This window comes from Phragmites australis, chromosome 8 (assembly GCF_958298935.1).
Source record: "Phragmites australis chromosome 8, lpPhrAust1.1, whole genome shotgun sequence".
NCBI lineage: Eukaryota > Viridiplantae > Streptophyta > Magnoliopsida > Poales > Poaceae > Phragmites > Phragmites australis.
Window position 1 is genome coordinate 13694283 of NC_084928.1, and position 24565 is coordinate 13718847.

The following is a 24565-nucleotide window of genomic DNA, read 5'->3' on the forward strand; positions in this document are numbered from 1 at the left end:
AATAGGGGGTTTCAACTGAGAATTGAACTACTGCTACTTCAGATTTCTGACTTCAAACTCCAAATCTCAACATTCAAATGGCAGAATTGAACTTTCACATGCCATTGTGCAAATATGCATTGATCCAATAGCACAGCCCATGCTGTCACCCATGCAGATACCGCCTTCTTGTACGTACGCTTTTGTTCTCAGTTTGTACTCTATACAGAGATAACTTTGATCAAATTGAAATTTAGATTATCCAGCAAGCTAGGAGTTGTTGTACGTTCGCTCTTGTTCTCAGTTTGTACAGATTGGAATAGATACCTTTGATCAAATTGAAATTTAGATTATCTAAATTGAAATTTAGATACCTTAGAGTTCCCCGGGGGCATATGGAACTGGTACTCAAGCGCATACGTATAACCCCAGATATCGCAAGAAATGCAGTTCCTTCCTTTAAACATTGAAGCATTGCAGCTGGAACTTGAAAGCGTATAAACACAGCCAATGTCCTTTTCTCATAGTAACACTGCTTCCAATCGATAATAAAAATTCTTTTCCAAAAAATGTTACATCATTCACCCTGAAAGAACAGGGGATGTTGCAATGGGATAAAAAAAAGTTCAATCCACCCTCTGATCTTTATGACAACATTAGCAGTTTAAGTTCAATTTAAACTGCAATGGCAAAAAAGAAAAGAGCTATGGTTGTATAATCTTCTAACTTGTGTTCATGTGTTCTATACACGAAAATAGTGAAATGAAGAGATGAGTCGCAATTGTATGCTTATGTATCCTCCTGTGGCCAATATGGAGAAATCTAGCGGTAAATAGCAAATCGACGGCACCAGCTTGTGAGCACCAGTTCCATATGATTGTTGACCAGCAGCCCTTCACGCATAGAGCCCTCACTGCTATCATTAGAATGCACACCGAAGGCCGAACTTGATGCAAACCGACTCTGAATTTTGTGCATGGATATAAAGCTCGGCTGACTGTCAACCACGCATGTTTGGATTTTGTAACAAGCAAGTGCTCAGCTAATGCCATTCAATTGGTTCATGCTTTTTAGCTTTCCCCTTTGGTCGACCAAACTTTTTGACGTTTTTACCCGTCAGAAGCTTCAGCGCACGCTCAAGCGTAATCTTCTTCGGGTCTGTATTCTGTCATCAGACATTTTCAGGATATATTATCAGCCTTGCAAGGAAAATTTCCAAATTTACCGAACATGCTAAATAATAAATGCACATGAGCTCAATGATTGGAAACTATGTAACTTTCTAATGTGAGCAGCTTTTATACTGCTCCAGCACAAACTCAACAATTTATAGCTGATATGTTAATATGTATATAATGTTAGATGGGTTTCTGAAATAAAAACTATAATATTAAAACGATAACATGTACCTTTGGTACTGGAGCAAGAGTTGTCCTATGCCTGACGTTATATCCAGCTTTAGAATGTGTCATAAGTACAGGATGATCATCATCAGGATGTTTTCCCTGTAGGCAAATATAACATCATGGGACAACTCAACAAACAGCACTAACAGCTAAAGTTCAGAGAAATGCATACCAGAATTTTGGGATACTGTAATAGCTCAATTGCATCTTCTATAGTGACAGAGTCTATATCTTTGACCTGAAACAAGCGTTGAATAATAGCTGTGCTGAGTTCCTGAAAAGGATGGAAATTGCAGACTACAGGCTGTCTTTTCATTTAGAAAACAAGGTAATAATTACCTCTGAAAGCGAAGCCCTTTTCGGAGACAGTCTTTTTTTATCCTCTCCAACCTGGACGTAGTAACCATATGGACCTTGTTTCAGAAACACCTGTAGAATGAGCAGCGGAATTGTCATACACATTTATTGATTCAGAGATAACAAATCTGCATATCGTAACTAAAAATACCTTTTCACCGGAATCTGGCATGACACCAAGTAACCTGGGTGTAAAAGACATCTGAGTTTCCTCGGAGGCTTCCTGCTCATCGTCTTCCTGTGACAATGTGCGAGCAATGTACCTACAGTAATTAGTGTAGTCATTCAGCACGAACAATACTCATCAATAATAAATAAATCATCCTGGAACTCATAATACATAACAAGTGACAAGAATATAGCAGAGGTTAAACTTCAAGGCAGGGATAATAGAGTCATACTTGCATTTAGGATGTCGATCACAGCCTATAAAATAGCCTTCACCGTACCTACTAACTTTGAATCTCAGGGTTCCTTCAGAACAACTGCAGATATCGTAAATGTTAAGGAAACATGTTAAGCTCCAAGGAAAAAACATGGTGAATGCATCACATAGTAGGATGACACTGTAGGTAAGCCATGCCAAATAAACCTGAATGATATCTCGATTTGCCAAGTAATAAAAGATGTACTTCTACATAAAAGAAGATACCTCAAAAGTACATATGAAATGAATTACCTTGGGCAAATCCTACTATCACTGTCAAGATCAGGAAAGAGGATAGAACCGAATTTTTCTTCAAGCATTCTCTCTACCTGCAACAGCATTAAATTTAGATTCAATACTCCAGTGATTAAGGTACATCAGAAGGATTAAATATGCAGAGTAGTCCATTTATAGCATGCTTGTGCACAATGGGTTGAGCTCAGGTGGGATTCAATGCTCCAATGGAGATGCTGAGACCCAGTGCCCAGCTACGATCAGTGGGAAACTATTTGGAATCTCAGCCAGTTGACCGTCTGTTTTTCTCTTGAGAAGTGCTTCAATGCTCTCCCATAAATATTTTTTCTACCCTGTCGGCACAAAAATATGGGCTCGACAAGAACTGTGTTTAGTTGGGTAGTACACACTGTTAGTTTCTTAATCCAATCATTCCAATGATGGCATGACATGGAAATTTATGGTAACTTGCCATTTCTCATATATTTTCCTTGGAAGCAATGCAAACTTAAACCAGTTTGAAGCAACACAAGGTTATGGGTAAAATCCTACCTAAACGAAATCCAAAATCTAAATGCCAGCACTTGGAGTCATGCCAGATTTGAGATAACAACAACAGCCTTTGTCCCAAACAAGTTGGGGTACAAGATCCAACTAAAAAGATGATGAGAAAACAATAATGATAATAAAGGTACTAGTAATGGTAAAAAATAAAAGCTGATGTGATCGTGCAACACAGGAAAGCTTATAGAACTTGAATCATCCAAGACCCAGTGCCAGCTGCCACGTAGTCCTAGGAAATTAATTTTCTGGGTTCAAGGGCAAAACAAATTACCAGATACCTCAGAAATTAAATAAATATTACCTTTCTGACATCCAATTGACTAGCATCTGCACAATATTTGCTGAATCGTTCCCAGTAATCTTTCATAAGGCCCTTCCATTCAGTTGAACCAGCAGAGACATTGTCTAGCTATTAATGTAGAAGAAAAAGAACATCAACATGATTATGGCAACTAAATGTTTCTCATATTACTGAAAACCTTTTTTAAAAGGATAAGTAGTAATGCGGAAACACTGACAGAAGTATAAAATTATCCAGATGAAGAAATATCTATCTCATTTTGCTCAATGCAGGAGTTCTGCAGATATCAGATCTAATAAAAAACTTGGAATAATATATAATCATAAGTTAGGAAGATTCCCTTGTCCCATGTTTTTTATGGTTTCTCATACATTAGCTTCTTATTATGGAAGTTGTGTGATTAAGAAATCATCTAGCATACTGTTTTTCTCAGGCATATTGCACTGCAGTGTGAAGAAAAGGCAATACGAGGGGATTTTCTCCCTGCCGAAAGAGGCCCAAATTTGGATCCATCTCCAAGCTGTATATATAACGTGATTTGTGATGAGCATCTTTTTCCTCACTCTATACACTCGAATTTGGTAGTGACCAGTTCTTGATTCAGATTTATCTCCAATGGGAGAACGGAAAATTAAAAAGTGAGAGAAATAGGAATGAGATATGAAACCTAGATATCAATAAAAATGTCTAGAGAAAAATTGTAAGGGTCTAGAGATAGTTTGTAGTTACTGCACTGTGCTAAACAACTCTATGTAATCCCACTGCCACCCTCCTATGTTTCATGCCTTCTGTTATCAATCTGAGAACCTTGTTAACTTGCAATTAAAATAGTTAGACTGATGGTAATAGAAGTGTTTTATCATGGGACCTTAGATTAAGTTGCAACATTATTATCCTGCTGTATCCCTTAACTTGCTTTCATTCGAAGTTTATTGTTAAATTTGTTGCTATGAGGCATTGTGGCATTTAGAAGCAATGAGTTATTAATATAATCTTCATCATCTACTGTTGCCTAAGCCGCCTGTCTTGGTGTCCTGGTGTACCTGGGTTGCTATGATAGGCCAGAACACTATGAAAACTATGTTTTGAATCATTTCCATAATTGTAGATAATATTGTTGCTGATGTCTTCAATGCAAGGATCATCAATTAATCATGACCACAGTTACAACCTTTCCAAATTGTCCATAAGTATTAACTGATTTCCTGAATTCATATATTGGTCTAACCCATAGCAGTAACCAGCCAGCTTAAGCAGGTTTCTCAAACTTTTGTAAAAACTGGAACAAAGATGCACACATAAACTATAAACTGAGAACTGTTTATTACCTCTGTCTCCATGTTAGCAGTAAAGCTGTAATCAGCGACCTCAGTGAAATGATGCAAAAGAAATGCTGAGGCCTAAAAAACAGATGGTATTGACCAAACACCAAAATTAGACACATTGAAATTAAGTTATAATAAGCAAAAGAGTGCTGAGACCTATTAAAAAATTACACTGAGCTGGAGCATTAATCATACACAACAAAGTCAAACACTACAAGAATGCACAGGAAATAATTGGTGAAATATAATCAGGCAGTAGAAAAATCATGAAATATACACCCTTGTGATCATTAGAGAAAAAGGCAAACTTGTCTTCAGATGATAATAGGAGGTACAAGAAAGCGTATAAGAAATAATTACAAAAGGATGCACAACTACGATGCATATGCACTTATCGAAGAGGTAATTTAATACCAAAACAATGCATATAGCTGAAAGTATTTATCTTTATTTAAACCAGTGTATTGAAATTTCAGATGACATCAGAATTAACAATGTTTTGACCAAACGGGGTCTTTTGAAATGCGGAATGTGAAATGAGGAGCAAGAGCATACCATTCGACCACGGAACTCAGGGTGCAGAACTCGATTTTTTATTGTCACGTAGTTCCGGTCCTGAATAGCGCAAGGATAGTAAACACTCTTATCCATGTGGAACAGGTCATCGCAAATGATAATGAATGAATATAAAATTTAGTAGAGTAAATCCTAAAACCTTGTAACTGTTGTTTTGGCCATGTGTCATTGCTATCAAAACTCAAAGGTATTTATGTGTAACAAATATGAATGTACGGCATGCTTGCTCCATGATTTATATCATGCTTGATCCCAATAAAAAAGGAGTCCTAGCTCTCAATGTACATTTTGGCTCTGGTACAAAAAAACTGATATCTAATTTTTGAGGATTGGCTCGGATCCTACCCAAACCCAGCTCATCAAATTTGGGGCAAGGTGTTTCTTTAGCCTGTTCCCTGTGATCATAGATTGTCTTACTCCAATGCATAAGTAGATATCTGATTCAATGACGAGTGTGCCTTTTTTTATTGCCAGGTCTCAGTAATGGTCCTAGCACCCAATGGCAGGAAAATAGCCATTCAGGAGTTTTAATACCTAGAAACTGCAGTTTGCAAAAAACTGGCTATGTACAAGTTGCAGAGAAAACGAGAATGAAACAGGAGGATAGTACTAGTAGAGGGAGCAATATTCGTGTAGATGATCGTCTAGCGCATCAAGACAATGACTAGTCGTTAGTCGAAGCTTCAACGCCCAATCTAGGGCCTAGAAGCAACTCTAGACATTCAACTCTGGTCAAAGATGGACTAGTCAGTGAATCTAGACGACGGCTGGACGCGACTAGTCGACTAGGCGCACGACTAGGCAGCCGTCTTGGCAATGCAAAGTTTGGCATCTTGTGGGTCCGCACTGGAGAATTGCTTTGGCCGCACGGGACCAAATTTTGGCTCTGAAACTATTCCCCACACCGCACAAAACCTAAACCAATCCATCCATTCCCATTCATTTCTCAACTCTCTCCTCTCATATGTGGAGGCGCCGTCGTTGCAGCCCCCACCCCCGGCGCCTGCGCCATCGCCCACTCCTGCACCCACGCCTGCGGCCTCACTCGAGCCGTCGCCTGCTCCCGCGCCTAGGCCTGGGCCTGCACCGTTGCCCGCTGCCTCGTCCGAGCCGTCATCCACGGCTGTCGCCCGCGCCTGCGTCTGCGCCGTTGTCAGTCGCCCACGCTGGGGCCTCGCCTTGAGCCATTGCCCGCGCACTATCACCCCTCCGCTGCGCAAATCCCCTACCGTAAATAGGTATTGTTTGCATTTTTGCTGCTAAAATACAAAATCATCTAAACAGCCTAGTCACTAGTCACAGAGTGATGGACTATCTACGTCTAGCGTCTAAGTGAACATTAAGAGGGAGGATTTGGATGTCCTTTTTATTGCCCCTAAAAAGGGCTACACGGGCAGATTGCCAGTTAATATACTATGTTCAAAGATGAATGGAACCAACATGCCTATCATAGCTGAACACCAACCTTGATAACCTTATGGGCCTGCTTGAAACCACTGTTAATAAAACTTAGGCACTAGCACCACCATCCTGCCTAGCACCTAATCACCGTGTAGGCACCTAGCGCCTTAGTCACCGTCTAACCTTCCTACACAGCGATTAGGCACTAGGCACACCCCACCCGCCTAGCACCTAACACTTTTTAAACATTGCTTGAGAGTTGACATACCCTTACATACGGGCCCCATAAGCCAACACAGCTCCCACTGGAACCCAAATTTCAAGTAACATGTCTGCCCATGACAGTACACAACAAAACCACATGGCATGCATTACACTGTGTGGCATATCCGTGTTGTGAACTCTTTCCTAGGGCACACCACCAAAGGCATCGTGCAGTTGCTGCTGATAATAGCTCAGGACAGGTGGTCTCAGTGCAATTAGCCGGAAGACATTAGGGATATGTTTTTTAAGTTAAGGAAAGTTAAAATTGTTAGGGGTAAGATTCTATTAGTTGAGATTGGGATTCAATCTAACATTAAATTAGCTATCAGGAAGGCCTATGTATAGGTACTACTGTAATCAGTTTGGCATCACTGGAATAAGCCCATCCTAAGAGAGAGGGGCTCAGAGCCTCTACTCTGTGGCCAGGGAAGAACTCTGCCATGCGCAATAGGACAAGCCAACCCCTCACTGCCCCTTTAGATCAAACCCTAACTACAGCCTCATCTACATCCACCCTTTCTTCCCAAAAAAACCGAAGTCCGTAAAAGTGCAGCACCCCGGAGGCCGCTACATGAGCTACCCAACCCAAACATGTTGTTAGGTACATATTAGCATGTTAAAACTCCCGCTCAAAATCAACAGATTATATGTGTCAAATTAAGAAATACAATGAGAGATATTTTAAGCATATCATGATTGAAGATAGTAGGGAAGTCGAACATGATGGTACCTGCAACACCTTCATTATAGATGCGTAAGTAGATGGCCTTCCAATTCCAAGTTCTTCTAGCTTTTTAATCTGGACGTAATAAGCCACAATATGAAAATCTTAAGTTACCCAACAAACCCAATAAAAAGGAAGTTATTGTTTTATTGCAGGCAAGGACTATGCTCAGAGTAATCAAGTGAAAAATCAAACAAAATAGGTTATTACTTACCAAAGCACCCTCAGAATAACGTGATGGTGGCTTAGTAAAGTGCTGCGCAAGATGCACGCTAACTGGAGATACCAAGTCCTTAACCTGGGAAAAAGGAGATGTACCAATAACATACTGGAATAGTAGCTTGGAAAAAAACAGGGTAAAGAAAGGGAATGGTCAAGAGGCAATTTGACAGCTGTTAACCTCTAATTTGCACAAGCCCTCAAAATTATCATCATGCACAGCATCTCCCTCGGAATTGTCCCTGGATGGACTTCCCTCAGTGCCCTAAATTAGCATATTTTCTTTTATTCAGTTAAATAAGCTCATAAACTGAAAAGCAGGCACACAGTTCCTCATAAAGTACAACTGTGATTCCATCAAAGCTAAGTCCTACACCTAACAAGCAGCACTCTAATGAAACACTAGAAGCTTAACCAAAAAATAGTCATGCATTTCGTCAGAAGTATGAAAAGAAATGTCCTACAGAAGAAGAAAGTAAACTCCACTAGGGAATTAATGAAAAACATATGGATATACATAACAAAAATCATATTGTACACCAATAAATTCAATCTAGACAATATATTCAGTAAATGTCCTAACCCATATTTCTTTACAAATGGATCGATCTGATATTGGTCTTCCCATGTCCTAACCCATATTTCTTTACAAATAGAATATTGAATCAATACCGATCAAATACATATAAATCGCAGATAAACAGATGAATTTAGTTCATCAACAAAAGAATTAACTCTATAAATTCTATAACAAAGTAGAAAATTAATGATCATTCCTGCTGACACAATTGTAGTAGTGAATATCATACATCACGAGTTCACATTATGAATCTGTCAACAACTAAAAGTTGCTATTTAGAACATATTGTGCTTATCCTGTTCAATTTGTACAAGATGATAAACAGGGTATTTTTCCAGAATTAACCAGCTGAAAATCACCCAATTTCTCAGAACCGGTCCAAGACTGGTTTTTCAAAACAGGACCAGTTCAGGCCATTAAGCACACTCTATTCCCTATTTTAGGAAGAATACACGTATTTTTTTTCTTGTAAAGTATTAAAACAAGTTTTTGAAATAAAAAAGGAATGAATTAAAAAAATTCCAGACACCAGTCAAAGTGCCAGAAAACACAAACCACCCTCTGGGAGATACGGGGCTAGATTCCAACCATGAAAACCCTGATGCTTAGTGAAAGCTATATAAAAACGAAAGAAATAAAAATAGAGCTAGTACTATTTCATATTTTCGAAAATCTTTTGCATTATTCATGTTCTAACTCTTATTGCAATTAGAAAAACACATAGAAAAGACAAAATCAGAAACATAAAGGGATGAGTTTGTCGGATATCCAGTTTTACTTTGGCCTAGATGTCCTAATTCATATTTGCATCCAATCAGATATCTATTTTCCATCCCATATAGATATATCTGGATGAATAAAGAAGCAGATCAGGCAGATAGTATCTGACCCGTTCTTACTCATACCCTCATATAAATAGCAACCATATCAAGATTATAAAAGCTACAGCAGTAACTTGATAGCCCCTCTGAACCATCAAACTTACCTCATAGACAGCTTGGTATCCCTTGAAGTCGAGTCTTGATGCAGCCGAATGAAAAACCATGTCTCCTTCAGGAGTACCAATATCAACTTGAATCTATAGAGCAATTCATAGGACACATGGTAAGTATGTAATTTAAAGAAATGATTAAAATATTGAATTAACACAAAAAAGAAGCACAAAGAACACAGCATGTCTATGCCAGAGAATGAGGGTGCCATTTTCACTAACTACTACTACATCAAAATATGTTTAAGCACAAGAGGACATTTTTTGTTGGAGACATGACAGCTGAAATGAAGTTCCCTGGGCTGTGTTCCTAAAGTATACTAGTTGCATAAAAACATAAACTAGACAAACAAACATGGCTCAATTAAGGTTTAACGCACAAATTTTCTGTTATAACTGTCAAGGATATATCTAGGAGGCCCATGTATCTAGGCCCATATTGGCCCATATGCTGTATATATATTAACATCAAGACTAATACGGACTATGATCTTCCCAACTCCCAAGTCCCCAAGGTCTGTAACATGGTATCAAAGCCTGGGGTTAGCGGTTAGCTAATCCCAATCCGGTTTTTTTCCATTACCCATCCGGCGAGCCGCGCCATCCACATCCAGCACCGTTGCGGTTCCACCCTTTGTTGCCTGCCATCGCAGTCCACATGTCGTGGTCCATCGTCGCAGATCCTGCCACATTGCAGCCTCCATCGTCGCGGTCGTTCTCGTCATGGACGCCCCCGTCGTGGTTGTTGTGTGTTGCTGCTGCCCGTTGTGATCGTCCCGTCATCATCCTACCTTCGCCCGTTGCGTGTTGCGGCTGCCCATTGTGGATTCACCCTCCACTGTATCTGCCAGTTGCAGATCGTCGTCGAGCAGATCCACCTGCTTGTCACCTGTCTGGACTGTCTCCACCTGCTGACCCGCCATCCTCTACTTTGCGTCAGTTGTTCTGTTGCTGCAGACTTGTGCCTGTAGAAACTGCTGCTGCTGGATTTTGTCTTGCAGTTGCTGGTGCTTTCTCTGCTGTTACGAGTGGTGATTTTGCTGCTGATCTGCTGCTGTTTTTGTTGCTTTGTTGATCTGTTGCACAAGAAGTGTTCTGTTGCTGCAGCTCTGTTTTTTTTGGTGCTATATTGCTGCTGGTAATATTGTCTGGTGTTGGTGACTCTGCCGGTGTACTGCTAAGGTAAACTGTCTTTGCATTCAACATGTCACAGCCAACCAATGTCATTGCTGTTGATCTCAAGCTTGATGTGAGATTCATACTAGTCGATCTGTGTCAGTAGTAGCTGCCTCTCATGACATTGCTCGTCGGTCTTGGGTTTTGGATTCAGAGGCTTCTTCCCATGTGACATCTGACAAACCTCAGTTGGTTGCTTGTAAGCTAGTCGTTGATGATGCTTCTCTTCACACGGCTGATGGTACATGTTGTCATATTACTCATCAGGGTGCCCTTCACTCTTCTCAATTTTATGTACATGATGTTTCGTGTGTACCTTAGCTATCTATGAATCTTCTATCAGTGGGTCAAATAGCTGATCTGAATTGTTTTGTTCGATTTGACGATTCATCTTGTTTTATTCAGGTTCATCGAAGTGTGATTGGGCCATCGCCGTAGAGATTCTTCTAACCTCTACGTTTTGGACACTTTGTGCCTTCCTTCTTCCATTGGAACTGCTCGCGTGCCATCAATTGTGTCTTCATCAGCTTCATCTTTTGCCAAATAGCATCATCGTCTTGGTCATATGTGTGGATATCATTTGTTCACCCTGATTCATCAGGGACATCTTGGTCGTATTTCTATTGATTCTGGCTTTTATTATAAGGTCGCGCTTACAACTTCCATATTCTACTAGTAGTTCTCATTCTGCTAGACCTTTTGATCTTATTCACTCAGATGTTTGGGGTCCTTCACCTTTTGCTTCCAAGGGTGATCATAGTTATTATGTCATTTTTTTGTTGATGACCATTCTCAATATGCTTGGATCTATTTTATGAAACATCGCTCCCAGTTGTGTTCCATTTATCAGTCATTTGTTTGCATGGTCCACACTCAGTTTTCCACAACTATTAGAGTTTTTTGTTATGGTTCTGCACGTGAATGTTTGTCTTCTGTTTTTCGCCAAATTCTCACCTCTAAGGGCACTCTAGCTCAGTTCTCCTGTCCTGGTGCTCATGCTCGGAATTGCATTGCTGAACGCAACATCATTATCTTATAGAGATTGCTTGCACACTTCTCATTTCATCTTTTGTTCCTGTTCATTTCTGGGGAGAAGCTGTTCTACAGTTGCTTATCTCATTAACAGACAACCCACCTCTAAACTTGCTTATCTCATTAACAGACAACCCACCTCTAAACTTGCTGGTAAATGCCCTGGTGAGGTTTGGTACACCTCCTAAATATTATCACCTTCGAGTTTTTTGTTGCACATGCTTTGTCTTGCTCACACCTCCTAAGAAGACCAAGTTGACTATCCAATCAGTTGAGTGTGTTTTTCTAGGGTATAAACCTAAACATAAGGGTTATCGTTGTTATGATCCTTCTTTTCATCGCATGCATATTTCTCGTGATGTGACTTTAGTTGAGGGCCATCCTTTCTTTTAGAATCCTTCCACTCAGCCTCATCTTCTCCCACAGAGTCCACTTCCTTTTTTATGCCTTCCTCCTCTTTCATCTGGCCATAATGCCCTTATTACATCTATTTCCACTACACCTACTCCTTCCATTATACCCACTTCTGATACAACTTTAGCTCCTCCATCTCCTGATCTCTCCCCTTCCATCACACCCACTTCTGATACGACTTTAGCTCCTCCATCATATATTCCACCTATCACACATATCTATACTCATAGGACCATGGTTCCTTCTAATCATCCTCCATTCAATCCTACTTCCCCGGCCAGTCCTAATGCTCCTATTTCTAATGATTCTTATGTTATTCATGAGTCGTCTGCTAGTCACCGATATAATCTATGTGGTCGCACTACTATTGAGGCTCCTGACAGGTGGGGTTTTCTACATGCGAGTGTTGTTGTTGAGGAGCCATCCACTTATCAGGAGGCATCTGATGTTCCTAGATGGCAATCTACTATGTCTAAGAAGCTTGTTGCACTTGATTGTACAGGCACTTGGGATCTCGTTCCCATACTGTCTCATGTAGTCCTCATCACATGTAAGTGGGTGCTCATAATTAAAACCTAGTCAAATGGTTCAGTTGAGATACAAAGCTCGTCTTGTTGACAAAGGCTTTCAGCAAACTCGGGGACGAGATTATGAGATGTTTGCTCCTGTTGTTCACATGACCACAGTTCGTACTCTGATTGCAGTGGCGACTACTTGTTCCTGGACTATCTCTCATATGGATGTTAAGAACTCTTTTCTTCATGGTGATTTGCATGAGGAAGTTTATATGCAGCCACCCCCAAGTGTTGATGTTCCTTCATGACATGTTTGTCGTCTACGACGTGCTTTATATGGTCTCAAACAGGCTCCTCGTGCTTTGTTTGAGCGTTTTGTTTCTGTAATCCAAGTTAATGGTTTTTCTCCTAGTGATCATGACCATGCTTTATTTGTTTATTTGTCTCCATGAGGGTATACTTTGCTTCTCCTATATGTTGCTATGTTAATTACAAGAGATGATAAGGAGCATGTTGCTCATGTGAAGAAACAACTCAGTGAACAGTTTTAGATGTCTGATTTGAGCCCTCTTAGTTACTTTCTAGGGATCAAGGTTGTGTTTTCAGCAAAGGGTTACTATCTTTCCCAATCAAAATACATTCAAGATCTTATTGCTCACTCTAACATTACTGATACTCGGACAGTTGCTACACCTATAGAGCTTCATTTGCAGCTTTGCTCTGCTAATGGCAACCCCCTTGAGGGTCCCTCTCGATATCGTCATATTGTGTGTAGTCTTGTTTATCTCACTGTCACCAGGTCGGGTATTGCTTATGTAGTTCATATTTTGAGCTAGTTTGTGAGTGCTCCTACTTCAGTGCATTTTCGTCATTTGCTTCATGTACTACGTTACTTAAGGGGGACGTCATCTCAGTGTTTGTTCTATGCTCATTCTAGTACGCTTCAACTTTATGCTTACTCGGATTCCACTTGGGCGAGTGATCCGGCAGATCGTTGTTCTCTCACTGGTTATTGTATTCTTCTTGGTATTTCTCCTTACATGGAAGTCCAAGAAGCAGACCACTATGTCACGTTCTAATACAGAGGCAGAACTTCAAGCACTTGCCACTACCACACCTCTTGGTATGGCTTCGATGGTTGTTGGCTGATTTTGGAGTATCTTACGAAGCACCCACACCTCTTCTCTGTGATAACACAGATTGCTAATGATCGTGTGAAACATATTGGTGTTAATGATTCATTTACTCAGTCTCATTGCCACCAGAAAACAATTGCTCTCTATCAGGATCCAAATGCCAAGGGGAAAAAAGAAATGGTGGAAAAGCAGGTGGAAAATCAAGTTGTAGACTTCTTCACCAAAGCACAAACTCGAGAGCACCATCGGCTTCATTTGCTCAAACTCGATGTTTCAGATCCACCTTGACGGGGGGTGTCAAGGATATATCTAGGAGGTCCATGTATCACAGGATATATCTAGGAGGTCCATGTATCTAGGCCCACATTGGCCCATATGTTGTATATACATTAACATCAAGACTAATACTGATTATGATCTTGCCAAATCCCCAAGGTTCGTAACAATAACAATTGAGTTTCACGCACTAACCAGTTAACCCAAAAGCTGAAGTACTGAAGAAATGTGGGCCTCCCACATGTGGCCTCAATTAGGCCTGTGATGAGGATACAGTGGGCTGCAATTGCTTTTCTATACATTGCACACGTGGGACCTCTTGGCTAGTTAGCTTTAATACCACACTGAATTTTATGCAGTAACCAGTTCACCCAGAACTCTAGAAGCCTAATGCTAATGATATTGAGGAAATGTAGACAATATAACAAGAACCACACAGGTGACCTCATTTATCTACCCCCAAAAAAACTAGCATACTTTCTTAGCCAGAAGCACTTGCTGCAAATCCCTTGTGTCAGTCAAGTTTCAACTTATTAAGATTTCATTAACCAATATAACTTTGTAGACGCATAACTAACAGCCATCCTAAATAATAAAATCAACCATAGGGGAAAATGAAGCGAGAGAGCAACCAACCATCTCAGTTATGGAAGCTTCCATTTGGCAAGCCATCGTTCTTTTCCATATTAGAGTGTACAGTTTCAAAGAATCATCATCAAGTATTCCAACCAAAGATGCTGCAAGATATATCATGTTGCAACTATATATTAAAGACCAGAAAATCAATATTATAATACTAGGTAAGAACTAAAGAGGCTGCAGAAAAAAGCCAAACAGGAGTTCATTTTATAGCAACTCATTGCTTTCAAAATAAATAAAAAAGCTACAGATTTCAGGCAATTCAATCCAATATAAGATGCAGACCGAGGCATAGACATTGTAATTATCAAGCAGTCATCTGTAATTATCATGGACAGTACCAACAACATTTTTGTGGTGATTGGTGAATACGAGATAATAAGATTATAACCTCCACAAGACAGTATGCATGCACCAAAGCTCATCCAAAAGAATTTAGTAGGTGATGGTTAGTAGCTGAAATTGAGAAAACACAATAAATCAAACAAACTATTGGTGAGTCATTACATGGTAACCTCCTTATACTGGTGGGCCTTATGGCCTCATGGGCTTCTTGAGCATTTTTCACCTTCTTTAAATACTTCCTTATGTCCTCTGAAGTGTACTCCTGACCATATCTGAAAGGAAATACTAATTAGCAAGAAAAATGCAGGCCACAAATCATATACAGATAAACATCACGTGCTACAGTCACAAAATACTGATTCTCTCAAACTACCCAAGGAAAGACAATGAATAGGATACAATATGAATCGATCAACAACTTGAAACCCTCTTACCATGTCATCAGAACTCAGAAGTATCTTCAGAGTTCAAACCAGTTAAAAAGTTCTAAATTGCTTATTTTAATCTGAAATAATGTGACTTATATTTATAGTTCATCCAATAAGTGTCGAAAAAAGATGAGCGATTTTGCAGATTTCCATTTGTATAATTGATCACTTAGGAATTAAACCAAATTGTGGGGCTGGGGCGCTGGGCACCAATGATAAGTTAAAAGTGAAACAAGAGAAATTAGCACCATGCATAAAACAGTAAACAGACTTAGCTGCTAGTTCTAATAGAAAGTCGTGTACCTTTCTTTGACTAATGAACGGATATCTTCTGCAGCTCCATCAGAAATCTTCAAGGGGAAAAGGCAGAACAGATAAATCAACATGCTATTAAAAGAAGTACAGCATCAAGCATATTAGATCCTCAAGAAATCTCTTATTGACATCTGTTTGGAAAATTCTCATATCAAAGGATAGCCATAAGTGTTTGTCATGTTGATTGCATCGTACATTTAGATTTTAGTTACCTAGCTCTAGTTAATATGTCATACAGTCATGAAATGTTTAATGAATTTGAATTTGGATTATGTCACGCCCGATCTTCTCCTCCCCTCCTTAATCTCTCCCTCTCTCCCTCTGTCTCTCTCTGTTGTGTGGGACCCAGTTGTCAGCTACTTCCTCTTCCCCGCCGTTTCCTCCTCCTCGGCCGCTCGCCCCGTCTGTGATTCCTTCGATCCCACGCGAAAGTAATGGAAGGAGGCCACGTTTGTTTAGAAACCGATGCTGCATTGAAGAAGGCAATCACGCAAGTTCGGTTTCGGGATGGAAACTGGATGAAATGAGCCACTTTCCGCCCGCCTGTTCCAATTCCGCCGATCGATTCAATTCTCCCTCTCCTCTCTACAAAACCCCAATTGATCCCTTGGACGAGCATCTTCGCACTCCACCACGCCCAATTCTGCAATCCTCATCGAGTTTTCTCATACCATAAGCCCTAGCACTATCGAACCTTTTCTAGACCCCGCCGCCGTCACCAAGTCGCGCAGAGCCTTCCCGACGCCGTCAGAGCCTCCGCCGGTGTTCTCCGTCCGCGCATCGACGTCCTCGACCGTTCGCCGTCGAGCTCCGACCATTGCTCGCAGCTCCGTAGGCCACCGAAGCTCGCCGAGCATTCCCAGTCTTCCCCGACGCTCAGTAAGCCGTCAAACGGAGTCACGGCAACCTCTGCTTCCTCTTTCGCCGCTCGTCGACGTCATCTGACCACCGCGGCGCCATCTTCGCCGTCTCCGGCCGTCCTCCGCCGCCCCGAGCCGTCGTCGCCATCTCGCCAGAGAAGAGGTAGGCACCCCTCTTAGCCGTTGGATCATCCTTGTGCGGCATAGATTAGAAGCAGCGTACCCCTTCGCATTAGGCGATCTCAACCGTCCGATCCGAGATCAACGGCTCTAATTTAATGAATCTCGCCCCGAGTCAGCCTAGCCTAGTCAGCAGCCACGTGTGCGTCCGTGTCCGACGTGGCTAGTCCAGTCAGCGCTCTCTCTCCGAGTCAGCAGATGACGTCAACGATTGTGCAGTAATTCGATTTTCCCATTAGAAAATAATTCGCGATAATTCGATTATTACGAAAATAGGTTTTCTTAATAGAAAAATTCCAGAAAATAGAAAATAGTTTAGATAAATGTTTATAAATGTTTTAGCTCTGTTTTTAATTCTGTAAATGATTATTTCATGTTTTTCTAGGCTAAAAATTATTGCAAAAATGTTGGAATAAATTTATAATTTGGAGAATGATTTAAAAATATATATTAATTATGATAATGTTTAGAAATGAATTATTTAATAGTATAAAAGTTATAAATTTTTTTATGCATATAAAAATTAGTTTATTTCCAGAAAATGCAAATAGATTTCATAAAATTGTTTTAATCAATAAATAAATGTTTTAGGCCTTTCAAAAATTAGATTTAATTCCAAAATAATAGTTTTTTTCGTTTTTAGTCGCTTAGATTTTCATCTGGTCGTAGTTTTCACTTCGTTGCTCCGATTTGGGCGGTTCTTGCGCCCAGATCTTCCTGATTTTGTGCTCTAGCTTGTTCCAATGTTCGTTTTATGTGTTTGTTTTGTTTCGTGTTTGTTCTTAGTGGTGCTTGTTTGCTCGCTTGTAAAGGAGTTTGTTCCAGAAGCGTTCGAGAACATCCAGGATCAAGACTTCGGAGATTTCGAGCAACTCATCGAAGAAGGCAAGTGTCCTTGAACATTTTGCACCTACTTCTATAAAATTTTGTTTTACAAATTGCATGCTCGTCAACATGATATCCCATTGTTAGGGTTTACTAGTTTTTCCTCAACCTTCCTTGTAACCGTAGATGGGTTTTCATGTTGGGTAGAATGTGCTTAGTTATGCATAGTCAAATTATGTTGATATTGATGAACCTTTGTAAAAGTGCTTAGCCTAAGGTAGTAGGGTCTGGGCAAGTTGGCATGCTGGTTGGCCTGTGGATGTGTTCCAGGCAGAATTATGGGCTTTCAGATATTTGGTTATTACCTTGTTGATGGGTTGATGGCGGTCTTGTCGAGATCATGTTAAGGACCGATTCGTGAAGCAACCACCATGAAAACAGTACAACCACAAGTCTGATATGGGACGGGCCTAGCCCAGTAATTTGCTTCTCTCAGCATTGTGAAGATCACTTGGTGGTACGGGAACGGAAGGGTGTACTTCTAGAACCGTAAGGCGCAAGAGGGGGCTTGTGGGGTGGAGGGTGTACTCCACTTATGTATGGCGGTAAAACCTCAGCGGGTCATCACGTACTGAGAGAGGCATTGGAAAGGCTTTGCAATGGAATCTTGACCGCACACCTCGAAAGTGTGTAAGTGTTTGATCGACACGGGGCAAAAACGAGGACACATCTTGTGGGTAAAGTGTACGACCTCTGCAGAGTGAAAATTGATATATCAGTCGTGCTCACGGTCATGAGCGGCTCACATGATTAGTCGGGTGATTCTTCGGGTTGATATTGGGTTGTAATTGGTGGATCACAGTGGTGGAAATTATGATTCCAGTTAGCTTTGTTTAGAGGTGGTTGGAACCTCGGTTGGGGAGCAAGGTGGTGGGAACCTTGACTCTTGCCTTAGAGAAATCATTCACATAGAAGTAGTTGCCTTTACAACTGTTTACAAATAAAATAGCGTTTATGCCAATAAACCTTTGAGTTAAGCCTATCTTGACTTTTGGCCCTCATGTCATAGTTTTTCTCACACTTGCTGAGCATCCTATGTACTCACGCTTGCTCTCTCCTCCATAATCTTGTAGCGGCTCAGGAGCTGAAGACTACGAGGACTTTCCTGAAGATGGAGCCGAGTTCTAGGCAGGCGACTTTTCGGTCGATTTCCTGTGGAGTTTGGGATTCATGCTGAGTTTAATTTTCGCTGCTTTGTAATCTTCTTTTAGACCCTTGAGGTTATTGATGTCATAAAGTACATTGTAATAATGGATATTGTGTCTGCTACTAGATTATGACGTCACTACGTGTATGTAACTTGATCCTGGCATACATATAGTTTACATTTGATCCTGGCATACATATAGTTTACATTTGGAATTTAATCCATCATTTAGTTTCTCCAATCCAGCTTTCTATCCGATGGTTTAATAAAAAGGCGGCTTACACATGCACCTGAATGCAGCGGGAAAATTTTGATCATCTTTAAAGTAGATGCATCACCAAAGAGGATGATCAACTTAAATTAGCAATTTAGCATGCAAAGCAGAGGGAACAAAAGAGTTATGGAACCGCTACACACCACCAACAAGGCAAGCTACTTTGGTCATCTAAGGAAATGTAGGATAGTACTTACATGGAACCCATCTGTTCTTATGTACGTTATTAACCCAGTTGCTTCTTCTGAGGAAAGGCTGATACCCTCATAAAGCTTTTGGGCAACCTGCGGTAATATGATGAGCCACATGGGCCATTAGATTCCTACATACAAATGCAGTGTTGTAATAGGAAATCATGAAGTGCACATCTGAACTTTATCAAGAAGAAACAACCTTCATGGTATACCCAGCAGTAAAATGTAGTTTGTTTGCCGCATCCTGCTGAAGGCTGGATGTAATATATGGCATCAGAGGATTCTTGTGAATTTTACTTCTTTTAACACCTATAACTTCAAACTGAGAAGAATGAATCCTCTTTTCTATAGCTTGAGCTTCTTCTTGAGAACAAATGGAAAGTTGATCCAACTTTTTTGAATTCAGATGCTTTATCCGGGATGAAATGCATGTGCCATTTGAAGGGTCTGCAAATTGGGTTTTGAAGTCTGTCTGTACTGTCCAATACTCTTGTGGCTTAAATTGCTCTATTTCAGTTTCCCGATCACACACAAGAGCCAAAGCTGCAGATTGGACTCGTCCAGCTGACTGGCAACCAGGCAACTTCCTCCAGAGAAGTGGTGATATGCCGAACCCAATCAGATAATCAAGAGAACGGCGTGCAAGATAGGCATTAACTAAGTTCATATCAATATATCTTGGGGACATTAAAGCCTTTTTAATAGCACCCTCCGTTATTTCATGGAAAACAACTCTTGCAACAGTGACATCACGGCCCAACGCGTCTTGCTGTTCAAGCATTTCTTTGATGTGCCAAGCAATTGCTTCACCTTCACGGTCAGGATCAGATGCAAGAATTAAATTTTCTGCTCTGGAGAAAAGAAAATAACATTCGTAAAAAAAACAATCAGGTAATATGTGTACGAAAATATTTACCTTTTATACCACTAACTCTAGTTTAACTAACTCAAATTGATAGAACTTACCATTAGACATTAGTACAAGCAGAAGACCAGTCTCAAGAAAAAGGGTTAAATTAATTAGTTTTATATATCAAGTGGACTAAAGATACATAGTATTCAAGATACAATTCAGGCTCCAATAGAAGCCATTTTTATCATCTTGATCAAAGATATAAGTAAACGAGTAAAAATAAACACAAGTAAATGAATCACCATCACTGTAAATTTCTACACATGGGCAACTGCAGGCTGTTACTGAATTATAACACGGTTTAGTTGATCTACCTTCATATAACGTATGTCAAACTTACAGAAACAACCTCACCAACAGACAATATGCAAGTACAACGTGTCAACAGACATAACTGGTGATAGTGACACTCCAATTACAGGTATAATATGTCAACATACACAACTAGCAACAGTGATACTTTCATATAAGAATATCCAAATAAGAAACTTGAATACTCAAACCATCTGCAGGGAAACCATAGCTATAGAATTGTATTACCAGAAAAACCAACCAACACCATATTGTTTTCATATATTATAGTCAGCTGCACTAAAAAAGCCATCAAGTTTAGATAGTCATATATTCTAGTCAGCTGCACTAAAAAAGCCATCAAGTTTAGATACAGGATATTAATAAGAAGATTTCGGACAAATGAACTGTTTGTCCACACTCCACAGACATATGTCATTTGTAATTTGGAAATCTAGTTCATGCTCAAAGGTAAATGTTATCCTGGTGGGATCTAGGCTCACAGAGTTATAAATCATGCTTTCAAAAAGCAGTAACAATCTTCATTCCAAGAAAGTTAAGAACTACACAATGCAAAAGGGAGACCAAAAGGTTATCTTTTGTCAGTCACTTGCACTTGCAGAAATGATGAGGATATGGAGACATGGCCATGTGGTATTGAACACAATAAAAGATTTTGGAGACAAACATCTATGTTAACCTATGGAGTATGGACCACTACAACAGTTACTTTGATTACAAAACCATATGTGATTGTATTTCTTTATCTCTATAATCAGGAAGGCAGCCGCTTAGTCACCAGGTTCCCGGGTCAATGAGGCCAAGGAACAGGAACGCGGGACAAGGGACACGGGACGCCACCTACAAAAAATGTGGTACGAACTACAAAGGGAGTATACCTCTTCGGAATGATGGTTCGAAACGTGGGTCATGAAACAAGGATTTTTGGAACGATGACCCAGAAAGCTACAGTGGGTCGAGGTACACGATCCCATGAGTCATAGATCTTACTCAACTTTTAGCAGAAATTCAAGTTTGTACCTACAAATAACTCCCATTCATCACATAAGTTTTTTCAAGAGACAAACACATATGCTAGGGTCCACTGGTTATAGAGGAAAAAAAGGGGGAAAAAAAACAGGAGAAAGGATGAGATGGGCTGCAATTTGCTGGCCCATCTAGCCCACATACACATTAACTTCCCTAGCCCCTCATCTGCTTCAACGATCCAACACACATTCGCCGCCTCTGCTTGCCCTCGGTGTTCCTCGCCACTCCCACGATACAACAATGCCGCCGCCATAAATCGGTCACCGCTAACCACCATACCGGACCAGCGACCAGCAAAATCGGTAGCCCACACCCTCCTCATCTGTCCAGTGCTTGCTCGTTCCTCATCTGACAGTGAGTCGTGGCCAGCGTCCTAGGATGCAACCGATGCGTGACCTGACCGCGACCCGTGTCGATCCTATCCCATGTTTTGAGGCGATGAACCTAGGTCGGGGATTGCGGTATCGTCCCACAATCCCAGTGACTAAGGGCAGAAGCTAATGTTTATATACCTTTGAGTAAACGATGTGGCAATGTTTGGACTAGAGGGAATGAATATACACAATCAACAAGTATATATTTCATGCAAACAAAAAATGTGAAATAATATAATCCATACTACCTGCTTTAGAAACATACCCTTTCAGTGCTACTTTAATGCTCTTAAGATGAGTCCAGGCAGCAGCAGGCACCTCCCAGACCATGCTGAAGTCATCATCAGGGCGAACAGATCTTGATCTACCTGCTAAATCTCTCACGTGACCATAGCTTGGTAACACTTCATACATATCCCCAAGGTACTTTTGAATAACTTTTGCTTTCGTGACTGATTCCACAACAACAACTGATTTGGCTGTGGGAGGATAAAGAGGCATAAGTGGCTTTCTCTCACTACCAGAATCATCAACAGAGGTCTTCATACAAATCTCAGCTTCAGCAGGCACAGTAGAAGCAGTGGCATCCTTTGCTTTTGACTTCGGCCTGTTATTTATTTTTTTCTCTTTAGAACTATCAACACCCTTTTTTGATTTAGAAGTGTCAGCCTTCTTGTCTTCTTGGTTCATATTGATTTCCTCAGTTGTCTTTGCTGCAGCTTTCCTAGTTCTAGCATATTTCCTCTTTTTCTTGGTAGGTACTTTCTTTTCTTTCACATCTGCACTAACTTCTTTTTTGCTGCCTGCAGAGCTCTTCCTCTTGGCAGTGTCCCTCTTAGTATCAGCAACACTCGTGCTGCTGTCGCTAGTTGATGTCAAAGCCCCATCAGTGATGGTGCTACACGCAGCTAATGTGCTTTGTCGTTTCTCAGATCTGTGAAACAAACTATGTGCAACACCTCCATCTTCCCTTCTCATATTTGGATTACCAAATGAACTCTTATTTCTAATGAGAAACCTTAGCCTTTTATTGCATGCAGTTGAGAAGGGCCGCGAATTACCAATATTATTAGCCTTTAAAGCAATCCTGCAGCTATCTGTGGCTCTGAAACATACAGAACTACTCTTGGCCAAAAGCCCAGTAGTAAAAAAGGCACTACTTTTGAGCTGTAGGGCAACCCGGGAACTAACTCCTGAAGATATTTGCCTTGCTGAATTACTCCTGAGTGCAACTCCACACACTTGACAAGGACGGAACGGGGAAAAAGGCACAAAGGTGCAAAAATATCTCTGAGATGCCCCAAATTGAATCTGAAAATGTAACACATAGGCAACATATGAAGAACAAGCAAAACCAAGATGAATTACTATAACCAAAGTATGGGACGGAAGAATCATGGAAAATCATTCATTCCCATTCCCATGCATGGTCATGCAAAAGAAAAAAATTACAAGTGTCATAACAGGAACAGCATTTTCTTCGGATACATTTCCATTAAATTGAACAATTAATCATGCTTGAATTGCCCTTCATTTTCAGTTGCATTCCATCTTCACTAATGTTCTTAATCGAGTTAATTCTATAACGATGAATTGGCGCAGCAAAAGAAGATCAGGTGCTTGAAGCATGGTCCTGTGTTTCTATTCCGTGCCAACCAGACTTTGACATTTGGTTGTGCATCGGTACAAGATATCTTTATATGTACCCACAAGACTTTTCACTGAAGAACACCGCAGTTTGACAGAGCTACCACCTGCTTTGCCCGGGCAATACAACGAACAGGTGGCGCTCACGCCTCACCACAACGCCGCATCAATAGGCACTACACTCGCGCATTCGCGCCGAGGCAGGGTGCGGGGAGAAGAAGATAGGGGATACTTACCACTGCGGGAGCACGCGGCGGCGTGAGCGCGTGGGTGACGGCGCGGTGGGTGTAACCGTGCGGGAGGAGGAGGCGGAGCTGGAGCGCCATGGTCGAAGGGCCGGCAGGAGGGCGCGCGCTCAAGCGAGGAGGAGAGGCATTGGGGAGTGGCTGGGGTTTAGCTAGGGTTTTAGGGGCGGGTTGGGAGACGCGCGGCGGTGGGAGTGGATGGATACTGGATAGGGAGGCGTGGGAGAAGAGGGGAGGATTGAGGAGGCCAGGCCCAGGCATGGAAGGGGAAGGGGAAGGGGAAATATCTGTGTGCGTGCCGCTTAGTTCGGTTGGAACGTTGGGTTGGTGCCGTGCGGGCTGCATGGGCTGTGAATTACTTGCTGCCCAGATTGATACATTCGAGACATACATATATTTCGATTTTTTATATATATTTAATGTTCGCAAAATTACATGTTTGAATATTTCGCAAGATTAGCCTACCATCATCTATTTAATGGACAATAGACCAGAGCAAGGTCTCGTCCCTCTAAACGGTGACTTTAAACGGTGACACATATGGGCCACTACGGTTAAACCGATCTGATTTTAATAATAACGGTGACTTGACGACAACGTATACTTGTCACTCATTTATCTGACGAGACTTTACTCTTGCTTAATAAACAAGATCTTCCTCGCAGCGCCCCCCAGTGGATCCACCAAAAGATATCGTCTCTTGTTTGGGTGACACCTTTCGGTTATAAAATAGCGCCACGTGCTCTTGACCGACGTCAACAGTTCATTTGAGCCACAGCCTAGCTGAGAGAGCGAGAAGAGAGCATAGAGGGAGGAAGGGGAGGGAGGGAAAATAGGAGGCGAAGTCCTATCAGAAAAAAATTATTTTTTAATTTTTTTAC

General features: G+C 41.0%; 1 protein-coding gene across 1 annotated transcript; it reads right to left on the bottom strand.

Moving 5' to 3' along the window:
* Nucleotides 1–495: 495 nt before the first annotated feature.
* Nucleotides 496–23980, bottom strand: LOC133926669 (uncharacterized). Its single transcript, XM_062372692.1, has 21 exons — nucleotides 23676–23980; nucleotides 22058–23103; nucleotides 19364–20015; nucleotides 19168–19254; nucleotides 15613–15659; nucleotides 15044–15153; nucleotides 14534–14634; nucleotides 9343–9435; nucleotides 7959–8042; nucleotides 7773–7856; nucleotides 7565–7633; nucleotides 5149–5208; nucleotides 4597–4668; nucleotides 3269–3376; nucleotides 2422–2498; nucleotides 2144–2227; nucleotides 1894–2005; nucleotides 1725–1814; nucleotides 1558–1623; nucleotides 1389–1484; nucleotides 496–1144 (listed from the first exon to the last, which is right to left on the bottom strand). The coding sequence occupies exons 1-21, from the start codon at nucleotides 23943–23945 to the stop codon at nucleotides 1022–1024; spliced, it is 3531 nt and encodes a 1176-aa protein (XP_062228676.1). The 5' UTR covers nucleotides 23946–23980; the 3' UTR covers nucleotides 496–1021.
* Between the last annotated feature and the right edge of the window lie 585 nt (nucleotides 23981–24565).

What these genes read in the sequence shown, in the direction of transcription:
- LOC133926669 (XM_062372692.1), bottom strand. Translation starts at nt 23,945, where the DNA reads ATGCCTGGGCCTGGCCTCCTCAATCCTCCCCTCTTCTCCCACGCCTCC. An exon ending in AAGCTTCCATAACTGAGATG is followed by an intron (nt 9,436 to 14,533) that starts GTTGGTTGCTCT and finishes ATTGCTCTATAG; the next exon opens with ATTCAAGTTGATATTGGTAC. An exon ending in TGCCAGATTCCGGTGAAAAG is followed by an intron (nt 1,815 to 1,893) that starts GTATTTTTAGTT and finishes CTCATTCTACAG; the next exon opens with GTGTTTCTGAAACAAGGTCC.